The 20,103-nt window shown below is 40.8% G+C and overlaps 1 protein-coding gene across 1 annotated transcript in view; it reads right to left on the bottom strand.

The window, feature by feature from the left end:
• lratb.1 (lecithin retinol acyltransferase b, tandem duplicate 1) overlaps nt 1–20,103 on the bottom strand; it is a 60,784-nt gene that overhangs the window by 20,487 nt on the left and 20,194 nt on the right. The window contains exons 12-14 of the mRNA XM_036958356.1: nt 12,327–12,429; nt 10,205–10,304; nt 9,064–9,103 (exon numbers count right to left, since the gene is read on the bottom strand). Coding sequence (XP_036814251.1) covers nt 9,064–9,103; nt 10,205–10,304; nt 12,327–12,429 — 243 coding nt within the window. The remainder of the gene's footprint in view (nt 1–9,063; nt 9,104–10,204; nt 10,305–12,326; nt 12,430–20,103) is intronic.

Consider the following 20,103-nt stretch of genomic DNA (forward strand, 5'->3'; position numbering starts at 1 on the left):
GCCTAACACCATCCCAATAAATCCATGTAATATAGTCTACACCATCACAATAAATCCATGTAATATAGTCTACCTAAACCATCACAATAAATCCATGTAATATAGTCTACACCATCCCAATAAATCCATGTAATATAGTCTACACCATTACAATAAATCCATGTAATATAGTCTACACCATCCCAATAAATCCATGTAATATAGTCTACCTACACCATCACAATAAATCCATGTAATATAGTCTACACCATCACAATAAATCCATGTAATATAGTCTACACCATCCCAATAAATCCATGTAATATAGTCTACCTACACCATCCCAATAAATCCATGTAATATAGTCTACACCATCCCAATAAATCCATGTAATATAGTCTACACCATTACAATAAATCCATGTAATATAGCCTACACCATCCCAATAAATCCATGTAATATAGCCTACACCATCCCAATAAATCCATGTAATACAGTCTACACCATCACAATAAATCCATGTAATATAGCCTACACCATCCCAATAAATCCATGTAATATAGCCTACACCATCCCAATAAATCCATGTAATATAGCCTACACCATCACAATAAATCCATGTAATATAGTCTACACCATCACAATAAATCCATGTAATATAGTCTACACCATCACAATAAATCCATGTAATATAGTCTACACCATCCCAATAAATCCATGTAATATAGTCTACACCATCCCAATAAATCCATGTAATATAGTCTACCTACACCGTCACAATAAATCCATGTAATATAGCCTACACCATCCCAATAAATCCATGTAATATAGCCTACACCATCACAATAAATCCATGTAATATAGCCTACACCATCCCAATAAATCCATGTAATATAGCCTACACCATCACAATAAATCCATGTAATATAGTCTACCTACACCATCCCAATAAATCCATGTAATATAGTCTACCTACACCATCACAATAAATCCATGTAATATAGTCTACACCATCCCAATAAATCCATGTAATATAGCCTAACACCATCCCAATAAATCCATGTAATATAGCCTACACCATCCCAATAAATCCATGTAATATAGTCTACACCATTACAATAAATCCATGTAATATAGCCTAACACCATCCCAATAAATCCATGTAATATAGTCTACACCATCCCAATAAATCCATGTAATATAGCCTACACCATCCCAATAAATCCATGTAATATAGCCTACACCATCCCAATAAATCCATGTAATATAGTCTACACCATCACAATAAATCCATGTAATATAGCCTACACCATCCCAATAAATCCATGTAATATAGCCTACACCATCCCAATAAATCCATTTAATACAGCCTACACCATCACAATAAATCCATTTAATATAGTCTACACCATCACAATAAATCCATGTAATATAGCCTACACCATCCCAATAAATCCATGTAATATAGCCTACACCATCACAATAAATCCATGTAATATAGTCTACACCATCACAATAAATCCATGTAATATAGCCTACACCATCACAATAAATCCATGTAATATAGTCTACACCATTACAATAAATCCATGTAATATAGTCTACACCATCCCAATAAATCCATGTAATATAGTCTACACCATCCCAATAAATCCATGTAATATAGTCTACACCATCCCAATAAATCCATGTAATATAGTCTACACCATTACAATAAATCCATGTAATATAGTCAACACCATCCCAATAAATCCATGTAATATAGTCTACCTACACCATCACAATAAATCCATGTAATATAGCCTACACCATCCCAATAAATCCATGTAATATAGCCTACACCATCACAATAAATCCATGTAATATAGCCTACACCATCACAATAAATCCATGTAATATAGTCTACCTACACCATCCCAATAAATCCATGTAATATAGTCTACCTACACCATCACAATAAATCCATGTAATATAGTCTACACCATCCCAATAAATCCATGTAATATAGTCTACACCATCCCAATAAATCCATGTAATATAGCCTAACACCATCCCAATAAATCCATGTAATATAGCCTACACCATCCCAATAAATCCATGTAATATAGTCTACACCATCCCAATAAATCCATGTAATATAGTCTACACCATCCCAATAAATCCATGTAATATAGTCTACACCATCCCAATAAATCCATGTAATATAGTCTACACCATTACAATAAATCCATGTAATATAGTCTACACCATCCCAATAAATCCATGTAATATAGTCTACACCATTACAATAAATCCATGTAATATAGTCTACACCATCCCAATAAATCCATGTAATATAGTCTACCTACACCATCACAATAAATCCATGTAATATAGTCTACACCATCCCAATAAATCCATGTAATATAGTCTACACCATCCCAATAAATCCATGTAATATAGTCTACCTACACCATCCCAATAAATCCATGTAATATAGTCTACACCATCCCAATAAATCCATGTAATATAGTCTACACCATTACAATAAATCCATGTAATATAGCCTACACCATCCCAATAAATCCATGTAATATAGCCTACACCATCCCAATAAATCCATGTAATACAGTCTACACCATCACAATAAATCCATGTAATATAGCCTACACCATCCCAATAAATCCATGTAATATAGCCTACACCATCCCAATAAATCCATGTAATATAGCCTACACCATCACAATAAATCCATGTAATATAGTCTACACCATCACAATAAATCCATGTAATATAGTCTACACCATCACAATAAATCCATGTAATATAGTCTACACCATCCCAATAAATCCATGTAATATAGTCTACACCATCCCAATAAATCCATGTAATATAGTCTACCTACACCGTCACAATAAATCCATGTAATATAGCCTACACCATCCCAATAAATCCATGTAATATAGCCTACACCATCACAATAAATCCATGTAATATAGCCTACACCATCCCAATAAATCCATGTAATATAGCCTACACCATCACAATAAATCCATGTAATATAGTCTACCTACACCATCCCAATAAATCCATGTAATATAGTCTACCTACACCATCACAATAAATCCATGTAATATAGTCTACACCATCCCAATAAATCCATGTAATATAGCCTAACACCATCCCAATAAATCCATGTAATATAGCCTACACCATCCCAATAAATCCATGTAATATAGTCTACACCATTACAATAAATCCATGTAATATAGCCTAACACCATCCCAATAAATCCATGTAATATAGTCTACACCATCCCAATAAATCCATGTAATATAGCCTACACCATCCCAATAAATCCATGTAATATAGCCTACACCATCCCAATAAATCCATGTAATATAGTCTACACCATCACAATAAATCCATGTAATATAGCCTACACCATCCCAATAAATCCATGTAATATAGCCTACACCATCCCAATAAATCCATTTAATACAGCCTACACCATCACAATAAATCCATTTAATATAGTCTACACCATCACAATAAATCCATGTAATATAGCCTACACCATCCCAATAAATCCATGTAATATAGCCTACACCATCACAATAAATCCATGTAATATAGTCTACACCATCACAATAAATCCATGTAATATAGCCTACACCATCACAATAAATCCATGTAATATAGTCTACACCATTACAATAAATCCATGTAATATAGTCTACACCATCCCAATAAATCCATGTAATATAGTCTACACCATCCCAATAAATCCATGTAATATAGTCTACACCATCCCAATAAATCCATGTAATATAGTCTACACCATTACAATAAATCCATGTAATATAGTCTACACCATCCCAATAAATCCATGTAATATAGTCTACCTACACCATCACAATAAATCCATGTAATATAGCCTACACCATCCCAATAAATCCATGTAATATAGCCTACACCATCACAATAAATCCATGTAATATAGCCTACACCATCACAATAAATCCATGTAATATAGTCTACCTACACCATCCCAATAAATCCATGTAATATAGTCTACCTACACCATCACAATAAATCCATGTAATATAGTCTACACCATCCCAATAAATCCATGTAATATAGTCTACACCATCCCAATAAATCCATGTAATATAGCCTAACACCATCCCAATAAATCCATGTAATATAGCCTACACCATCCCAATAAATCCATGTAATATAGTCTACACCATCCCAATAAATCCATGTAATATAGTCTACACCATCCCAATAAATCCATGTAATATAGTCTACACCATCCCAATAAATCCATGTAATATAGTCTACACCATCACAATAAATCCATTTAATATAGCCTAACACCATCCCAATAAATCCATTTAATATAGCCTAACACCATCCCAATAAATCCATGTAATATAGCCTACACCATCCCAATAAATCCATGTAATATAGTCTACCTACACCATCACAATAAATCCATGTAATATAGTCTACACCATCCCAATAAATCCATGTAATATAGTCTACACCATTACAATAAATCCATGTAATATAGTCTACACCATCCCAATAAATCCATGTAATATAGTCTACACCATCACAATAAATCCATTTAATATAGCCTAACACCATCCCAATAAATCCATTTAATATAGCCTAACACCATCCCAATAAATCCATGTAATATAGCCTACACCATCCCAATAAATCCATGTAATATAGTCTACCTACACCATCACAATAAATCCATGTAATATAGTCTACACCATCCCAATAAATCCATTTAATATAGCCTAACACCATCCCAATAAATCCATGTAATATAGCCTACACCATCCCAATAAATCCATGTAATATAGTCTACCTACACCATCACAATAAATCCATGTAATATAGTCTACACCATCCCAATAAATCCATGTAATATAGTCTACACCATCCCAATAAATCCATTTAATATAGCCTAACACCATCCCAATAAATCCATGTAATATAGCCTACACCATCCCAATAAATCCATGTAATATAGTCTACACCATCCCAATAAATCCATGTAATATAGCCTAACACCATCCCAATAAATCCATGTAATATAGCCTACACCATCCCAATAAATCCATGTAATATAGTCTACACCATCCCAATAAATCCATGTAACATAGTCTACACCATCCCAATAAATCCATGTAATATAGTCTACACCATCACAATAAATCCATGTAATATAGTCTACACCATCCCAATAAATCCATGTAATATAGTCTACCTACACCATCCCAATAAATCCATGTAATATAGTCTACCTACACCATCCCAATAAATCCATGTAATATAGTCTACACCATCCCAATAAATCCATGTAATATAGTCTACACCATCCCAATAAATCCATGTAATATAGTCTACACCATCCCAATAAATCCATGTAATATAGTCTACACCATCCCAATAAATCCATGTAATATAGCCTACACCATCACAATAAATCCATGTAATATAGTCTACCTACACCATCCCAATAAATCCATGTAATATAGTCTACACCATCCCAATAAATCCATGTAATATAGCCTAACACCATCCCAATAAATCAATGTAATATAGCCTACACCATCCCAATAAATCCATGTAATATAGCCTAACACCATCCCAATAAATCAATGTAATATAGCCTACACCATCCCAATAAATCCATGTAATATAGCCTAACACCATCCCAATAAATCCATGTAATATAGTCTACACCATCACAATAAATCCATGTAATATAGTCTACACCATCCCAATAAATCCATGTAATATAGCCTAACACCATCCCAATAAATCAATGTAATATAGCCTACACCATCCCAATAAATCCATGTAATATAGCCTAACACCATCCCAATAAATCCATATAATATAGCCTACACCATCCCAATAAATCCATGTAATATAGTCTACACCATCACAATAAATCCATGTAATATAGCCTACACCATCACAATAAATCCATGTAATATAGTCTACCTACACCATCACAATAAATCCATGTAATATAGTCTACCTACACCATCACAATAAATCCATGTAATATAGTCTACCTACACCATCACAATAAATCCATGTAATATAGTCTACCTACACCATCACAATAAATCCATGTAATATAGTCTACACCATCACAATAAATCCATGTAATATAGTCTACCTACACCATCACAATAAATCCATGTAATATAGCCTACACCATCCCAATAAATCATTGTAATATAGCCTAACACCATCACAATAAATCCATGTAATATAGTCTACCTACACCATCACAATAAATCCATGTAATATAGTCTACCTACACCATCCCAATAAATCCATGTAATATAGCCTACACCATCACAATAAATCCATGTAATATAGTCTACCTACACCATCCCAATAAATCCATGTAACATAGCCTACACCATCCCAATAAATCCATTTTAGACAGGTCTAAAGAAGCACGATTTGAAGAAAATGTATTTATTTAGTTTATTTCAGAACAACGAAAGAGCATACTCTGAATTGTCCTCATGTTAGGCCCTGATCTGGCTGTGCCATATGGCTCTAGGCTACACCAGTTCATTTAGCAGACAAGATTTGCTTAGAATTCCGTGGCATAATTTTATATTATTTTATAGTCTGAAGAATACAACTGCACAAAAAAACTGAATAAAATAGAAATGATCCTTTCTCCAAATGATTTGAGGGAGGTCCTCCTAAATGCTTAATGTAGAGTTCGTAATGTAACTTTAGTTGTTCTATAAACGTTGGGCTGATATGTTTAGATTTTTAATGCATTGTAAGGCTGCATGATGCGACTCTAATGATGATTTGAAAAAAAGTGGCTTGAAAAGGCTCTGCTTTGTTTTTGCACAGGCTGTACACACTTCATCAGTCTCTCACTGACAATTTGACAAGCACTTGATAATGCCTCGTCATTTTCTGGCGGCATCCCATTTGTTGTGGCCGTAACGCCCCCTAAAGAAATCCATGCCTTTTGTGGCCGGTGGCCGTCATTATGATAACCAGCTGAATCACCTCTCACTCACACGGCTCTCCATCACGTGATGGGGGTCACCTCTCACTCACACGGCTCTCCATCACGTGATGGGGGTCACCTCTCACTCACATGGCTCTCCTTCACGTGATGGGGTCTTTCTCACTCACATGGCTCTCCATCACGTGATGGGGTCACCTCTCACTCACATGGCTCTCCATTACATGATCGGGTCTTTCTCACAGGCTACAAGTGAAGACAGACACATCGGAGACGCTACTGCGTACATCCTTATCCAATTCCGAGGTGCATATTGAAGATATTGGAACAACTGTCCACATTATCTTTTCGTCAGCCAATAAGATGAGTAGGCCTAACGAACAGCAAGAGCACTAGCCTGTCAATCTACTATCCCCCATAGTACAAAAGTTGACCCATTCTATTCTGTGTGAGAAATAAATATTCCAAACATAGTCTGGGACAGTTGTGGGATGCGATAGATCCCAAAAGAAATACAACCACTAGCATAAAAATAAAATCCTGTTTTTACGCAACGAGGCTGACGCAACAGACGAGAACATTTAGCTTAAAATGGTGATAAACTATTAGGCTATTTCTTCACATTATAAGCGCAGAAATGCGAACATGGCAGTAGGCTATGAGAGCAAATGTTCCATTAGCAGGAAAACACCATTATCAACAGTGGCCACAAATGTGATTATGTATCTAATGCTTTTATTATCATCAAAGGTGCATATTTATGGTGAACATTATCTCTGCCCAAAAACTGGAACCTCACCCACTGCTTATATGCGCCAGCTGGGCTCTTTGTAAAGCCGATTAACGCGCTTCATTTTAAGAACTTATTTTGTTTTGTTTCAATAAGATACAAATCTATGAGCTAGGCTACCAAAAGCACTCACAAACTTTTACAGAAGCACAATCGAGAGCATCCTGTCGGGCTGTATCACCGCCTGGTACGGCAACTGCTCCGCCCACAACCGTAAGGCTCTCCAGAGGGTAGTGAGGTCTGCACAACGCATCACCGGGGGCAAACTACCTGCCCTCCAGGACACCTACACCACCCGATGTCACAGGAAGGTCATAAAGATCATCAAGGACAACAACCACCCGAGCCACTGCCTGTTCACCCCGCTATCGTCCAGAAGGCGAGGTCAGTACAGGTGCATCAAAGCAGGGACCGAGAGACTGAAAAACAGCTTCTATCTCAGGGCCATCAGACTGTTAAACAGCCACCACTAACATTGAGAGGCTGCTGCCAACACACTGACTCAACTCCAGCCACTTTAATAATGGGAATTGATGGGAAATGATGGGAAATGATGGGAAATATATTCTAAATAATATATGTGTGGAATTTGTTTTGTTTTATAACGATCCATTATCAAAACAGGGGCAGCGGGGAAAAACATAATCTATGGACTTAAATAGAGGATGTAATCTATGGACTTAAATAGAGGATGTAATCTATGGACTTAAATTGAGGATGTAATCTATGGATTTAAATTGAGGATGTAATCTAATGGATTTAAATAGAGGATGTAATCTAATGGATGTAAATAGAGGACGCTTTTCCCCGAGGTTTATTTTCAGACAAGCAGGCTATACTCCTGTTGTAAAGAGAAGCAATGTGCTTCATATTAGGAAAGTTGATAGATAAATAAATATAGTAGGCCTAGCCTTTCGAAAGATGATGGGATCCTCTTCTTTTTAACAGAGGCCATCACTCGGTTTTCTCACGCAATTGCATTTGGCCTATTGAAATGTTGCGGAACATGAGCTCTCATGAAGTGTTTGATTAGATTTTTCGAATACATTTGCATTGATGTCAGAGTGATTAGAGGGACAATAGAGTGCTGAGTACCAGGCAGTTAGACAGTTTGGTAGGCTACTAATGACCATCAGCAGCATCAGAGCTTGGAGAAGCCTTTTTTTTACCGTAACCAAACGGTCACGTTGACTTGTGACCGCCGGTTTGGCGGTAATACGGTCACCATAACAGCCCTATGTGTGAGCATATATGAGAATCCCTTTTAAATACTTACACTCTTGGTCGTCCTCCAACTATGCCCATGAGTCCAGGAGCTAGGAGAGAGAGAACACACAGACATGGTTTAGTTAGTGGTTGTGATTATGAGGAATCCAGACACACACACACAGACACAGACACACACACACACACACACTATAGCTAGTGGTTGTGAACATGAGAAAACCAGACACACACACACACACACACACACACACATACACACACACACACACACACAATCCAGACACACTATAGCTAGTGGTTGTGATTATGAGGAATCCACCCTAACATCTGTCCATGTACAGACAGTGGATCAATCCCAAGTGCACTACAGTAGAAAAGACCCACAGGACTCTGGTTAATGGTAGTGCACTATATAGGGAACAGGGAGCCATTTGGGATGCCTCCTGTTAGTCATATGGCAATATGCTGTTACTGTAACTCTGTGTCAACATAACACTCGTTCCCGCATTCACTGATTCATACAGAGTTCAACTAAGGAACAGAGGGAGGGAGGGAGGGAGAGAGAGAGAGAGGGAGGGGGAGAGGGAGGGAGGGAGGGGGAGAGGGAGGGAGGGGGAGGGAGAGGGAGGGAGGGAGGGGGAGAGGGAGGGAGGGGGAGAGAGAGGGAGAGGGAGAGAGAGGGAGGGGGAGAGGGAGGGAGGGGGAGGGAGAGGGAGGGAGGGAGGGGGAGAGGGAGGGAGGGGGAGAGAGAGAGAGGGAGGGGGAGAGAGAGGGAGGGGGAGAGGGAGGGAGGGGGAGGGAGAGGGAGGGAGGGAGGGGGAGAGGGAGGGAGGGGGAGAGAGAGGGAGGGGGAGAGGGAGGGAGGGGGAGAGAGAGGGAGGGGGAGAGGGAGGGAGGGGGAGGGAGGGAGGAGGGGGAGGAGGAGAGGGGGAGGGGGAGAGAGAGAGGGAGGGAGGGGAGAGGAGGAGAGGGAGGGAGAGGGAGGAGAAGGGGGACAGTGTGTGTGTGTGTGTACAGTGTGTGTGTGTGTGTGTGTGTGTGTGTGTGTGTGTGTGTGTGTGCACAGTGTGTGTGGGAATCCTACATTAATACGAGCTTATACTAGTGTGTGTGTGTGTGTGTGTACACAGTGTGTGTGGGCATCCTACATTAATGTGAGCTTATACTAGCGTGTGTGTTTACGCTCCTACCCATGCCCGTTCCTGCAGGTGCTATCTCCCTGGCAAAGAACTCCAGAGCTTTCTTCTGTTTATGACGCACAGCCATCCAGACTACCACCTCTCTAGGGGTCTGGAGAGAGGAGGGAGGAGGGGAGAGGGAGAGAGAGGGAAGAGGGGAGAGGGAGAGAGAGGGAGGAGGGGTTAAGGAGTTAGAGAGAGAGAGAGAGAGAAGGAGAGAGAGAGGGGGGGGTGAAGGAGTTAAGGAGAGAGAGAGAGAGAGAGAGAGAGAGAGAGAGAGAGAGGGGGGGGGGTGAAGGAATTAAGGAGAGAGAGAGAGGTGGGGTGAAGGAGTTAAGGAGAGAGAGAGAGGGGGGTGAAGGAGTTAAGGAGAGAGAAAGAGGGGGGTGAAGGAGTTAAGGAGAGAGAAAGAGGGGGGGTGAAGGAGAGAGAGCGAAAGAGAGGGGGGAGTGAAGAAGAGAGAGAGAGAGAGAGAGAGAGAGAGAGAGAGGGGGGAAGGAGAGAGAGAGAGAGGGGTGAAGGAGTTAAGGAGAGAGAGAGAGAGAGAGAGAGAGAGAGAGAGAGAGAGGGGGGGTGAAGGAATTAAGGAGAGAGAAAGAGGTGGGGTGAAGGAGTTAAGGAGAGAGAGAGAGAGAGAGAGAGAGAGGGGGGGGTGAAGGAATTAAGGAGAGAGAGAGAGGTGGGGTGAAGGAGTTAAGGAGAGAGAGAGAGGGGGGTGAAGGAGTTAAGGAGAGAGAAAGAGGGGGGTGAAGGAGTTAAGGAGAGAGAAAGAGGGGGGGTGAAGGAGAGAGAGCGAAAGAGAGGGGGGAGTGAAGAAGAGAGAGAGAGAGAGAGAGAGAGAGAGAGAGAGAGAGAGGGGGGAAGGAGAGAGAGAGAGAGGGGTGAAGGAGAGAGAGAGCGTGAGAGGGGAGAGAGAGAGAGAGAGCGAGAGAGGGGAGAGAGAGGGTGGGTGAAGGAGAGAGAGAGAGAGAGGGGGGGGTGAAGGAGAGAGAGAGAGAGAGGGGGGGTGAAGGGGAGAAAGAGGGGGTGAAGGGGAGAGAGTTTAGAAATGCTGTATGAATCCATTGCCAGCAGAGCCCTTGGTGGGTAAATAGGCATGAAACAGGTTCACCCCTGACCCCTGACCTCTGACAGTCATACACCCTGTTGGCGTGGGTCCCAAATGACACCCTATTACACGGGGTATTAATACCAAGTTGATGTGCAGGGGTACGAGGTAATTGAGGTAGATATGTCCATATAGGTAAGGATAAAATGACTAGGCAACAGGACAGATAATGAACAGTAGCAGCAGCGTATGTGATCAAATCAAATGTATTTATAAAGCCCTTCTTGCATCAGCTGATATCTCAAAGTGCTGTACAGAAACCCAGCCTAAAACCCCAAACAGCAAGCAATGCAGGTGTAGAAGCACGGTGGCTAGGAAAAACTCCCTAGAAAGGCCAAAACCTAGGAAGAAACCTAGAGAGGAACCAGGCTATGTGGGGTGGCCAGTCCTCTTCTGACTGTGCCGGGTGGAGATGTGACGAGTCACTGGCTGTCACTAGCTAACACTGGCTATCACTAGCTAACACTAGCTACCACTAGCTGTCACTAGCTGTCACTAGCTGTCACTAGCTGTCACTAGCTACCACTAGCTACCACTAGCTACCACTAGCTGTCACTAGCTGTCACTAGCTGTCACTAGCTACCACTAGCTACCACTAGCTGTCACTAGCTACCACTAGCTGTCACTAGCTGTCACTAGCTGTCACTAGCTGTCACTAGCTACCACTAGCTAACACTAGCTGTCACTAGCTAACACTAGCTGTCACTAGCTACCACTAGCTAACACTAGCTAACACTAGCTGTCACTAGCTAACACTAGCTGTCACTAGCTACCACTAGCTAACACTAGCTAACACTAGCTAACACTAGCTAACACTAGGAGCCCCCAGTGTTGAGAGTGAGTGTGGCTGATGTGCTGCTGCCTACCCTCACCACCTGGGGGTGGCCCGTCAGTAGCACACAAACCTATTCAACACACACACACACTATAGCTAGTGGTTGTGAACATGAGAAAACCAGACACACACACACACACACACACACACACACACACACACAGACACACAGACACACAGACGTAGCGTACCGTGTTATTGCTGTGTGGTCCGTAGGTATCTTCTGCTCCCAATACCTGAATGTTGACAGCGGTGAAGTCCTCCAGACCCAGCTGCTTGAACATCCGACGCGTCCTGTTATAACACACACACACACACACACACACACACACACACACACACACACACACACACACAGACAGACACACAGACACACAGACACACACACACGGTCTTAAAACAACCACAAGTGCATTTCAGTGGTGGCCCATCCATTAGGGCGTGAGAGGCATCGCCTCATACATAAACTCAGCAAAAAAAAGAAACGTCCTCTCACTGTCAACTGCGTTTATTTTCAGCAAACGTAAATATTTGCATGAACGTAAGATTCAACAACTGAAGCATAAACTTGAACAAGTTCCCACGGACATCTGACTAACAGAAATGGAATAATGTGTCCCTGAACAAAAGGGGCTTGGATTGTATTTCCAGCTATACAGAGTGGAGTCGAATCCTGATGGAGCTGGTGTCCTCCATGTCCTTTCCAACTGCTAAAAAAACTTATAAATTACAACGACATATGTTACATAATAAAAGACTGAAGGCAAGAACAGATCAGATCAATTAGCACTGAATGCTATTAAGGCAAGAACAGATCAGATCAATTAGCACTGAATGCTATTAAGGCAAGAACAGATCAGATCAATTAGCACTGAATGCTATTAAGGCAAGAACAGATCAGATCAATTAGCACTGAATGCTATTAAGGCAAGAACAGATCAGATCAATTAGCACTGAATGCTATTAAGGCAAGAACAGATCAGATCAATTAGCACTGAATGCTATTAAGGCAAGAACAGATCAGATCAATTAGCACTGAATGCTATTAAGGCAAGAACAGATCAGATCAATTAGCACTGAATGCTATTAAGGCAAGAACAGATCAGATCAATTAGCACTGAATGCTATTAAGGCAAGAACAGATCAGATCAATTAGCACTGAATGCTATTAAGGCAAGAACAGATCAGATCAATTAGCACTGAATGCTATTAAGGCAAGAACAGATCAGATCAATTAGCACTGAATGCTATTAAGGCAAGAACAGATCAGATCAATTAGCACTGAATGCTATTAAGGCAAGAACAGATCAGATCAATTAGCACTGAATGCTATTAAGGCAAGAACAGATCAGATCAATTAGCACTGAATGCTATTAAGGCAAGAACAGATCAGATCAATTAGCACTGAATGCTATTAAGGCAAGAACAGATCAGATCAATTAGCACTGAATGCTATTAAGGCAAGAACAGATCAGATCAATTAGCACTGAATGCTATTAAGGCAAGAACAGATCAGATCAATTAGCACTGAATGCTATTAAGGCAAGAACAGATCAGATCAATTAGCACTGAATGCTATTAAGGCAAGAACAGATCAGATCAATTAGCACTGAATGCTATTAAGGCAAGAACAGATCAGATCAATTAGCACTGAATGCTATTAAGGCAAGAACAGATCAGATCAATTAGCACTGAATGCTATTAAGGCAAGAACAGATCAGATCAATTAGCACTGAATGCTATTAAGGCAAGAACAGATCAGATCAATTAGCACTGAATGCTATTAAGGCAAGAACAGATCAGATCAATTAGCACTGAATGCTATTAAGGCAAGAACAGATCAGATCAATTAGCACTGAATGCTATTAAGGCAAGAACAGATCAGATCAATTAGCACTGAATGCTATTAAGGCAAGAACAGATCAGATCAATTAGCACTGAATGCTATTAAGGCAAGAACAGATCAGATCAATTAGCACTGAATGCTATTAAGGCAAGAACAGATCAGATCAATTAGCACTGAATGCTATTAAGGCAAGAACAGATCAGATCAATTAGCACTGAATGCTATTAAGGCAAGAACAGATCAGATCAATTAGCACTGAATGCTATTAAGGCAAGAACAGATCAGATCAATTAGCACTGAATGCTATTAAGGCAAGAACAGATCAGATCAATTAGCACTGAATGCTATTAAGGCAAGAACAGATCAGATCAATTAGCACTGAATGCTATTAAGGCAAGAACAGATCAGATCAATTAGCACTGAATGCTATTAAGGCAAGAACAGATCAGATCAATTAGCACTGAATGCTATTAAGGCAAGAACAGATCAGATCAATTAGCACTGAATGCTATTAAGGCAAGAACAGATCAGATCAATTAGCACTGAATGCTATTAAGGCAAGAACAGATCAGATCAATTAGCACTGAATGCTATTAAGGCAAGAACAGATCAGATCAATTAGCACTGAATGCTATTAAGGCAAGAACAGATCAGATCAATTAGCACTGAATGCTATTAAGGCAAGAACAGATCAGATCAATTAGCACTGAATGCTATTAAGGCAAGAACAGATCAGATCAATTAGCACTGAATGCTATTAAGGCAAGAACAGATCAGATCAATTAGCACTGAATGCTATTAAGGCAAGAACAGATCAGATCAATTAGCACTGAATGCTATTAAGGCAAGAACAGATCAGATCAATTAGCACTGAATGCTATTAAGGCAAGAACAGATCAGATCAATTAGCACTGAATGCTATTAAGGCAAGAACAGATCAGATCAATTAGCACTGAATGCTATTAAGGCAAGAACAGATCAGATCAATTAGCACTGAATGCTATTAAGGCAAGAACAGATCAGATCAATTAGCACTGAATGCTATTAAGGCAAGAACAGATCAGATCAATTAGCACTGAATGCTATTAAGGCAAGAACAGATCAGATCAATTAGCACTGAATGCTATTAAGGCAAGAACAGATCAGATCAATTAGCACTGAATGCTATTAAGGCAAGAACAGATCAGATCAATTAGCACTGAATGCTATTAAGGCAAGAACAGATCAGATCAATTAGCACTGAATGCTATTAAGGCAAGAACAGATCAGATCAATTAGCACTGAATGCTATTAAGGCAAGAACAGATCAGATCAATTAGCACTGAATGCTATTAAGGCAAGAACAGATCAGATCAATTAGCACTGAATGCTATTAAGGCAAGAACAGATCAGATCAATTAGCACTGAATGCTATTAAGGCAAGAACAGATCAGATCAATTAGCACTGAATGCTATTAAGGCAAGAACAGATCAGATCAATTAGCACTGAATGCTATTAAGGCAAGAACAGATCAGATCAATTAGCACTGAATGCTATTAAGGCAAGAACAGATCAGATCAATTAGCACTGAATGCTATTAAGGCAAGAACAGATCAGATCAATTAGCACTGAATGCTATTAAGGCAAGAACAGATCAGATCAATTAGCACTGAATGCTATTAAGGCAAGAACAGATCAGATCAATTAGCACTGAATGCTATTAAGGCAAGAACAGATCAGATCAATTAGCACTGAATGCTATTAAGGCAAGAACAGATCAGATCAATTAGCACTGAATGCTATTAAGGCAAGAACAGATCAGATCAATTAGCACGGAGGTGTGAAGTGAGAGGTGTCCAAGCCCTTGAGCCCAACAATGGCAGGAGAGTCTCACAACCTCCCAAATGCCTTCGAAGCTCCCTCCATCTGTGAAGAGGGTCGTTACAATACCGTACCCCCTGGATTCATCTCTATTTTGAACTGATATGCAACCAGGACACTTCAATTGTAAATGACTTCGATAAGAAACAATATTGTTGCTTTTGATCACATCAGAAGATATCCTCCTCGCAATCTCTAAAATACGACAGCCAAAGGACGACTTTGTTTGGACGTCGTAAAGGACCATTCGATGAAAGTGAAGAGGTATAGTTAGCTAACGACCTCCTTTTCCACGTGAAGAAAAAAAAAACGGTGAACAGACACTTGCTAGCTACTGTGGGACAGACTGTTTTGTTCCCGGGACTCGGGACTCTGACTCTCTATTGGTTAGACAGACTCTTGGCCTCCCATCCTATTCTAACCACCTCTCGCCGGCTTTTTTTTGCTGTACAATATGGTCTTGTTGCCATCTGATGCACATTCAAATGTCATAAATCAACACTGCAGAGCTCTCCTTGTCCTCTGCCGTGCCCTGATTGTATTACTACTGATGATATCTGGAAATGTGCATGTACACCCTGGCCCATCTACTGTTGCTAGCCCCAATTCTGACTTGTGCTCTGATATCTGCTTCACTGATTTCTGCTCTAGTAAAAGCCTGGGTTTTCTGCACGTTAAAACCTCTAGTGACTCCCCATCCCGGGTCCGGGATCGTAATCATCGACTGACACTAATTAGCATAACGCAACGGACATAAATATTCCTAGAAATGAAAATCACAAGTGAAATATATTGAGACACAGCTTAGCCTTTTGTTAATCATCCTGTCATCTCAGATTTTCAAAATATGCTTTACAGCCTGACAAGCATTTGTGTAAGTTTATCGATAGCCTAGCATAGCATTTTGTCCAGTTAGCAGCAGGTAACTTGGTCACAGAAATCAGAAAGCAAATCAGAAAAACAATCAAATTAAATCTTTTACCTTTGTTGAGCTTCGGATGTTTTCACTCACGAGACTCCCAGTTAGATAGCCAATGTTCATTTTTTCCCAAAATATTATTTTTGTAGGCGAAATAGCTCCGTTTGTTCTTCACGTTTGGCTGAGAAATCGACCGGAAATTACTGTCACGAAAACGCCAAAAAATATTCCAAATTAGCTCCAGAATATCGACAGAAAAATGGCAAACGTTGTTTATAATCAATCTTCAAGGTGTTTTTCAAATATCTATTCGATAATATATCCACCGGGACAATTGGTTTTTCAGTAGGACCGATTGGAGTAATGGCTACCTCTGTATTTTACGCGAGAATCACTCTGAGAGCATCAGGTGACCAGTTGCGCAATGTAGCCGCTTACGGCTATTCTTCAACATAAATGCGTAAAACTACGTCACAATGCTGTAGACACCTTGGTGAAAACGGAGAAAAAGTAATCTGGTTGATAGCCCATTCACTGCTCAATAGGGACGCATTGGAACGCAGAGCTTTCAAAAGATGAGTCACTTCCGGATTGGATTTTTCTCAGGCTTTCGCCTGCAATATCAGTTCTGTTATACTCACAGACAATATTTTTACAGTTTTGGAAACTTTAGAGTGTTTTCTATCTGTCAATTATATGCATATTCTAGCATCTTGTCCTGACAAAATATCCCGTTTACTACGGGTTACCATACCAGGCAGTGATGCAACCTGTCAGGATGCTCTCGATGGTGCAGCTGTAAAACCTTTTGAGGATCTGAGGACTCATGCCAAATCTTTTAAGACTCCTGAGGGGGAAAAGGTTTTTGTTGTGCCCTCTTCACCACTGTCTTGGTGTGGTTGGACCATGTTGGTGATCTGGACACCAAGGAACATGTCTGATCGTTGTCGGTGATCAGGCCTACCATTTGTGTCATCGGCCAACATAATGATGGCCTGGCCATGTTGTCAGGTAGAACAGGAGGGGACTGAGCACGCACCCCTGAGAGGTCCCATGTTGAGAATCAGCGTAGCAGACATGTTGTTGCCTACCCTTACCACCTGGAGGCGGCCCGTCAGGAAGTCCGAGATCCAGTTGCAGAGGGAGGTGTTTAGTCCCAGGGTCCTTAGCTTAGTGATGAGCTTTGAGGGCACTTTGGTGTTGAACGCTGAGCTGTAGTTAATGAATAGCATTCTCACATACTGTAAGTGTTCCTTTTGTCCAGGTGTGAAAGGGTGCAATAGGGATTGCATCATCTGTGGATCTGTTAGGGCTGTATGCAAATTGGAGTGGGTCTAGAGTTTCTGGGAGGATGTTGATGTGAGCCATGAACATCCTTTCAAAGCATTTTATGGCTACAAACGTGAGTGCTACGGGTTGATAGTCATTTAGGCAAGTTACCTTAGTGTTCTTGGGCACAGGGACTATAGTGATCTGCTTGAAACATGTTGGTATTACAGACTCAGACAGGGAGAGGTTGAAAATGTCAGTGAAGACACTTGCCAGTTGGTCAGCGTATGCTCGGAGTACACGTCCTGGTAATCCGTCTGGCCCTGCGGCCTTGAGAATGTTGACCTGTTTAAAGTTATTACTCACGCTGGCTGCAGAGAGCGTGATGACACATCCGTCTGGAATAGCTGATGCTCTCATGCATGTTTCAGTGTTACTTGCCTCGAAGCCAGCATAGAAGTTATTTAGTTCGTCTGGTAGGCTCGTGTCACTAGGCAGCTCTCGGCTGTGCTTCCCTTTGTAGTCTGTAATAGTTTGCAAGCTCTGCCACATCCGACGAGCGTCTGAGCCGGTGTAGTACGATTCGAAAGCCAGTCAGTTTCCAAAAGTGTTGGAAAAACTAATCAATAATCATCTGGCTGGCTTTCTTGATGTCTATAGTATTCTCTCTGGTATGTAATCCGGTTTCCGCTCAGGTTATGGATGTGTCACTGCATCCTTAAAAGGTCCTAAATGATGTCACCATTGCCCTTGATTCTAAGCAACGTTGTGCTGCTATTGGCCAAAGCTTTTGATACGGTAGACCATTCCATTCTTGTTGGCAGTATTGGTGTATCTGAGGGGTCTTTGGCCTGGTTTGCTAAGTACCTCAAAGAGTGCAGTATATACAATCAGAACATCTGCTGTCTCAGCCACTGCCCGTCACCAAGGGAGTACCCCAAGGCTCGATCCTAGGCCCCATGCTCTTCTCAATTTACATCAACAACATAGCTCAGACAGTAGGAAGCTCTCTCATCCATTTATATGCAGATGATACAGTCTTATACTCAGCTGGCCCCTCCCCAGATTATGTGTTAAATGCTCTACAACAAAGCTTTCTTAGTGTCCAACAAGCTTTCTCTGCCCTTAACCTTGTTCTGAACACCTCCAAAACAAAGGTCACGTGGTTTGATTTGCCACAAATGCTCCTTATAGGACACATCACTGCACTCTATACCCCTCTGTAAACTGGTCATCTCTGTATACCCGTCGCAAGACCCACTGGTTGATGCTTATTTATAAAACCCTCTTAGGCCTCACTCCCCCTGAGATACCTACTGCAGCCCTCATCCTCCACATACAACACCTGTTCACTCCCCCCTATCTGAGATATCTACTGCAGCCCTCATCCTCCACATACAACACCTGTTCTGCCAGTCTCATTCTGTTAAAGGTCTCCAAAGCACACACATCCCTGGGTCGCTCGTCTTTTCAGTTCGCTGCAGCTAGCGACTGGAACGAGTTGCAACAAACACTCCAACTGGACAGTTTTATCTCAATCTCTTCATTCAAAGACTCAATCATGGCCTCTCTTACTGGCAGTTGTGGCTGATTCGTGTGATGTATTGTTGTCTCTACCTTCTTGACCTTTGTGCCCAATAATGTTTGTACCATGTTTTGTGCTGCTACCATGTGTTGCTACCATGTTGTTGTCATGTTGTGTTGCTACCATGCTGTTGTCATGTTGTGTTGCTACCATGCTGTTGTCATGTTGTGTTGCTACCATGTTGTTGTCATGTTGTGTTGCTACCATGCTGTTGTCATGTTGTGTTGCTACCATGTTGTTGTCATGTTGTGTTGCTACCATGTTGTTGTCTTATGTCTCTCTTGTCGTGACGTGTGTTTTGTCCTAGATTTGTATTTTATTGTTTGATTTTTAATCCCAGGCCCCTGTCCCTGCAGGACGCCTTCTGCCTTTTGGTAGGCCGTCATTTTAAATAAGAATTTGTTCTTAACCGACTTGTCTAGTTAAATTAAATACAAAGAAATGCTCATAATTTCAAATAGGATGTCGTACTAAACAGCATATAAACA

The sequence above is a fragment of the Oncorhynchus mykiss genome, chromosome 21 (genome assembly GCF_013265735.2).
Source record: "Oncorhynchus mykiss isolate Arlee chromosome 21, USDA_OmykA_1.1, whole genome shotgun sequence".
In the NCBI taxonomy this organism is placed as follows: domain Eukaryota; kingdom Metazoa; phylum Chordata; class Actinopteri; order Salmoniformes; family Salmonidae; genus Oncorhynchus; species Oncorhynchus mykiss.